The 5000-nt window shown below is 41.0% G+C and overlaps 1 protein-coding gene across 2 annotated transcripts in view; it reads right to left on the bottom strand.

The window, feature by feature from the left end:
- Positions 1-5000, bottom strand: part of LOC137978586 (pleckstrin homology domain-containing family H member 2-like) — a 30998-nt gene that overhangs the window by 6717 nt on the left and 19281 nt on the right. For both annotated transcript variants that reach the window (XM_068825577.1, XM_068825578.1), the window contains 10 exons: positions 4195-4303; positions 3967-4079; positions 3663-3842; positions 3300-3508; positions 2966-3059; positions 2110-2193; positions 1921-1977; positions 1583-1678; positions 824-918; positions 143-206 (listed from right to left, as the gene is read on the bottom strand). In XM_068825577.1, coding sequence (XP_068681678.1) covers positions 143-206; positions 824-918; positions 1583-1678; positions 1921-1977; positions 2110-2193; positions 2966-3059; positions 3300-3508; positions 3663-3842; positions 3967-4079; positions 4195-4303 — 1101 coding nt within the window. The remainder of the gene's footprint in view (positions 1-142; positions 207-823; positions 919-1582; positions 1679-1920; positions 1978-2109; positions 2194-2965; positions 3060-3299; positions 3509-3662; positions 3843-3966; positions 4080-4194; positions 4304-5000) is intronic.

The following is a 5000-nucleotide window of genomic DNA, read 5'->3' as shown; positions in this document are numbered from 1 at the left end:
TCAAACCCCGTTGAAGTCCTGAATTTTTCAGGCTTCTCTACGCAATTGCAAAAATTGCGTCCATAACTGCGAGGATCATAGCTTCACTTGATTTATTTAAATAGCACGAAAAATAACAAAATCGAACACAAGCAATTCTCACCTGCAGAACCAGAAAGAACTTTTCTTTATCCGTTTCTGTGCTGCTAAGACTCTTAAAGTGTAACCTGGGACAGGAACAAATACAATTATGAACCCCGGGCCGTCTTGTCTGTCAACGCGCAAGACGATTTTCGCAAATGAGATGGTCATGCCGTGTTGTCGACGCATAGTTTTGTGACAGTTTCCAATAAAGCGGTTTGGGATCGGATGTCGAAGTTATAACGCGTGGTTATTGTTTTTACAGGAAAGCCATCTAAAAGCACCCCATATGTATGGAAATGCTTATATCTCAAAAACGAACTCACTGACGGTGACCCCCATTTTCCATGATTCCTGAAAAGTGATCAACAGGCTACGATGAAACTCTTTGCCAAGTTAAAATTAAAACATCACTGGATCGGTGATTCAGGGCCACCTCAATTGAATATTCCAATTGTGAAGGTAGTTCTGAATTAGCTTCTGAGAGCTTATTTTTGAGATATAGGCATCTAAAGACAAAATAAAGGGTGTTTTTAGATGGATCTCCTGTCGCTATGATAACCTATAACGTCACAATCTTCAGCGCCTTTTGTTTTACATGGTGATGCAATGTTGTAGAGTCAATCCCTCTAAGAGTAGTTCTTGAAAGTGTTGAAACAGTTTTGAGCATCCTTGGTTCAATTGTTTAGTCAAATCGGGTTACCTCTTTTTGTAGGAAAGCTTGATCATTCTACTCGTGTCCAGTCGTCCCTGGCTTTGACGCATGGCTTGTTCCCATTTCGATATGACATCACACAACTGTGAACAAAAAAAAAAGCCTCGAGACCTCAGAGCTAGACTAAGCGGCCCGCCAGAAGACATGGGGCGAGAAAAACTAGACAGACCTCTTGAAGCCTTAACTTTAGCTGTAACCTCACGCGTTATTAGAAACTTCTTTCTTCTACTCTGAAGTAAACGTGGGTCTATCCCAGCGTTATGCCATTTGTAACACCTCACGGGATCGATTTAAAAATCAATAGACAAAGAAAGAAAACAATGGAGCCTCGCTCTAAAACACGTAAAGATGCAGCTTGTGAAGATTAGCGGTTTTAAGCGGTGTCGACCAGTCCAATAGAATTGCTGATAGTTTAAATGCATCAAAGTTTCAAGGGGAGCCGTACTTTTATCATTCTGGGAAAACAAACAATGTGCTCGCGTTTAAGATTACGTTATTGATAAGACCAGCAAAATAGGGAGCCTAAACACGCGCGTTTTCGAGACGCGGAGGGCAAACGGAAGAGAACATTTCCCGTGCCAGGACAGTGGTGTCTCCCAGATTTTTATACGAATTATCTCTTTTGGAGAGAAAATACTTGGCAATGTAAATGTGGTTGTGTGAAGACAAGTCAAAAGGGAAAACAGCTCACTTCCGGTTGTCGTCCGCGTCTCAAAAACGCGCGTGCTTAAGCTCCCTAATACTAACCTTGACGCTGGCCTGTAAGCAGTGTTCAACAAGGTTGGTAGGATTATCAGTAAACAGTGCATAGCCACTCTCAGCTGGTGGACGGATGCCAACAACCTTTCAAAAGGATCAGACGATTTGACTGTGAGACAGAATCAAAGAACGGCAAAAGGTTCAAACACATTACAGTGCATTACGTTTGCGATTCACTCACTACGCCTCATGCAGAGGATTCTCGTGAAGTCAGTCGACGTCAGTCGAGTGGAAAGGCGAGCGTGTGAATTTCGTTATCAGTTCTTGCAATTCTTAACAGCGGATTATGCAACTAAAATGGAACTAGACTTTGACTATTTACTCACTCTATTGATTGTTTGCGTGAATTCGTCTACGGTCGTGGAACCATCAAAACCAAATACCTAAACAAAAACAAATCAAAGTTTACTTATGAAGCTGAATCCTGGACTAGTGGCGACATATTTTAGAACTTAAAAGAGCTACAACAAACAGAGTTTCAGGAAGCGTATGAACATTAAACGAGTTTTACGAACCTGACTAGTACCGTCAATGAAATGAACTGGCATGCTCATGGAACAGGAATGGTCATATGGCTTTCGAAGCAAAGCAGACAAAACCTACAAAAAACACAATAAAAATACCAAGGCAACCAGGGCCCGGTTGTTCAAAAGCTGATTAACGCTAATCCCAGATTAAAAATTAACCAAGGAGTTTATTTCTCTATTCCTAAATGCTGTTCAACGCTGATATTCGGCAAAACTTTACATTAGAAGAAGTCAATCCTGAACATTAAAAATAAGCAAAAGAAACTTTCACCAAAAAGTTGAAAACATGAAACAAAAGTTAACGCTAATCCTGGATTAAGTTAACCCGCTTTCGAACAACCGGGCCCAGGACTCTCAGCATATTACGACTTAAAACCCAAGCGAACTTCAGTAACCCTCACTGTTTTTGGGATGTCACGCAACGCTCCCCCAAAAGGTTTGTTTGTGGGGAGCGTTGCGTGACACCCCAAAAACGGATGTGAAAGAGACTACAACAACCCATCTTATTTCAAATTTATATTTTACAAAATGGTTGCGGTCGCATTTGGGAGTTAACACTAGTGTTAAAATCAAGTTCAATTGCTCAGTGTTTCCCCAGGGATTCAAAACACCAGAGAGTTGACCCTAGAGTCAACACTAATGTTACACTGTGTTTCTCTCAAGTGTGACCGCAACAAATGTTTTCATTTTTATAGAACTGTGTAAAAAGGTGCAAAAACAAACATACAGGAATGGATTTTCTTCGTTCCTCTTCAAGTTTGGACGTTCTACTTCTGGTTTATAGGGGACTTGTGGGAACCCGATCACTAAACTTCATTCTGCTTCAATTCATCAATTTCATTACCTCCATTCTTGAAGGTCTGGCCTCTCTTTTCCCATTCGCCAAGGTTCTGGTGATGTTCTTCAAGCAGTGGCTTGCATACTTTCCTTGATTCGTCCTAAAAAAGAGAGAAAGAATAAGCTTGTCAATAAGCCTTGTGCTTTGGACAGAAAACTAATCGAAACACACGTAAAGCCCATGAAACTGACTGTGCGAGGAAAGGTCCGCGCGCGTCCCATCTACCCGCGGGAGGAAATCTCCACGCCTTCGCGCGTTTATTCGCAGTTTATTTTCATTCCAGTGGGAGTGGTGATGTCCAAGAAACATATGACATCAAAGAACTGAAATCTATGATTACCTGGAAGTTGAGCATCGGTTCAGATGTCCCTTCAGGAAAAGAAAAAATTTCTGTTTCGGAACAAACAAAGCTGTACAGAGTGAAAGAAGCTGCCAGGCCTGAATAAAAACAAATTCTTGAACTGGGCGAAGATCGATAGTGGCTTGTGACGATATGTCATATGCACTTTCCTGCAACCACGAAGACTTGCCGCAATATTCCAAGAAGTGCTGAGAAACAATAAATAAACAAACACACAAAATAAGTAAATAAAATAATCAACTCACACCTAACCAAGCAGACCGCACCTGTTCCTAAAATTGGCCATTTTACTCTCGTTTCAATAAATTGGATAGCTGTAATCAAACTATAACGTATACAAACCCCGATATCGTCGGGTCCTCTGTGCACGTGTTTTGATGTTTGTTTGATCAGCTGACAGTACACTTCGTTTTGCAGCTCCGGATGATCCAAACAGATTTGCAAAGCATTCTGGGCTAGTGACACATGATAGTCTATGGCTGCTCCTCCTTCTGTCTGCACCGTTGTAAACAGGTGTATCGACTGTAGATGTAACAAAACATCGCTTAGTCAATCAGCAAACACAACGTTGACGTTTGCTTAAGAAACTAAACTTCTCTTTACCTCAAAGTACATTTGCCCACACAAGGAGAGAGTTTGTACAAACCTTGAAAAGCTTGAGAGCTTCTTTCTCAAGTTCTTTAGATGGCAGGGTTGTGAGAGGCTCCGTGATAGTTTCTTTAACATGCGTTAGTACACATCTGTTCCACGTTTCACTCTCTACGGACAAATAAAGCACGCAATGGAAATGAAGATATCAAAAACATCAATGGCTTGAAAGAAAGGCTGATTGCAAATCCATCGAACGCACCTTCACAAAAACCGTTTATCTTACCAGGATCACAGTCTTGTGAAATGAGGTCAAAAATGTGCCTCTCGAATTCAGTTCCCAAGTCGTCAATGCCACTGCCTGATGCAACTTTCAGATGAAACAACCAAGAATCCTGGCACAAAAATAATAACTTAATTGTTCTGTTGAGCTATGGAGACTAGCAGGCGCTTGGCCATGACATTACAGTAACTTTAAGTGACCTCAAAAAAGACGGCGACGATGCAGGATCTTTCTAATGAAAGAATGAGATACTTTGGCTGAAAAGGTCCAGGGAAGTACAAGTTTTAGCCTCTGCTCTCTCAGGCCTCTCTCCCTTCTTAAGTGTCTTCTCAGGACTAATCAAATTAACGGATATACCAAATACCCTGTTACGCACATACATGCTTTACTTGGTTAAGCAGGTTGAATTAAAAGTTAAAGTTAAAAGACCAAAAAGGAAACGAGCAAGAACTAACTAAACAAATAAATTTTAAAAAGGTTAATAGCATGAAAAGTCAGACTGCTTGTTGTTAAGAGGGCAGGCTTCCATTGAGAAATTGACTACGCCCTTCCCGTTGGGAAACTTGAGCCCACAAGGCAAATTTTTGATTTTCTCTCTTATTCGGAGAGCCATTCTCCCATTTCAGTCTGTTGGTAGTTCGGTCGCTTTACAGAAATCGAATACACTGGAACAAACACAAGAAGCTTTGGAAGATGCATAAGATCTTGCAATTCTACATACACCTTATTCCAAAATGGCCGCCATTTTTGTATTCTTTTGTTTCCATGCAAATTAGCCCTTATGGCTTCGCTTTCAAGCGCAAAATTCA

Source organism: Montipora foliosa, chromosome 12 (genome assembly GCF_036669935.1).
Source record: "Montipora foliosa isolate CH-2021 chromosome 12, ASM3666993v2, whole genome shotgun sequence".
NCBI lineage: Eukaryota > Metazoa > Cnidaria > Anthozoa > Scleractinia > Acroporidae > Montipora > Montipora foliosa.
The sequence above is the reverse complement of the archived record's forward strand: the minus strand, read 5'-3'. Positions and strand labels throughout refer to the sequence as shown.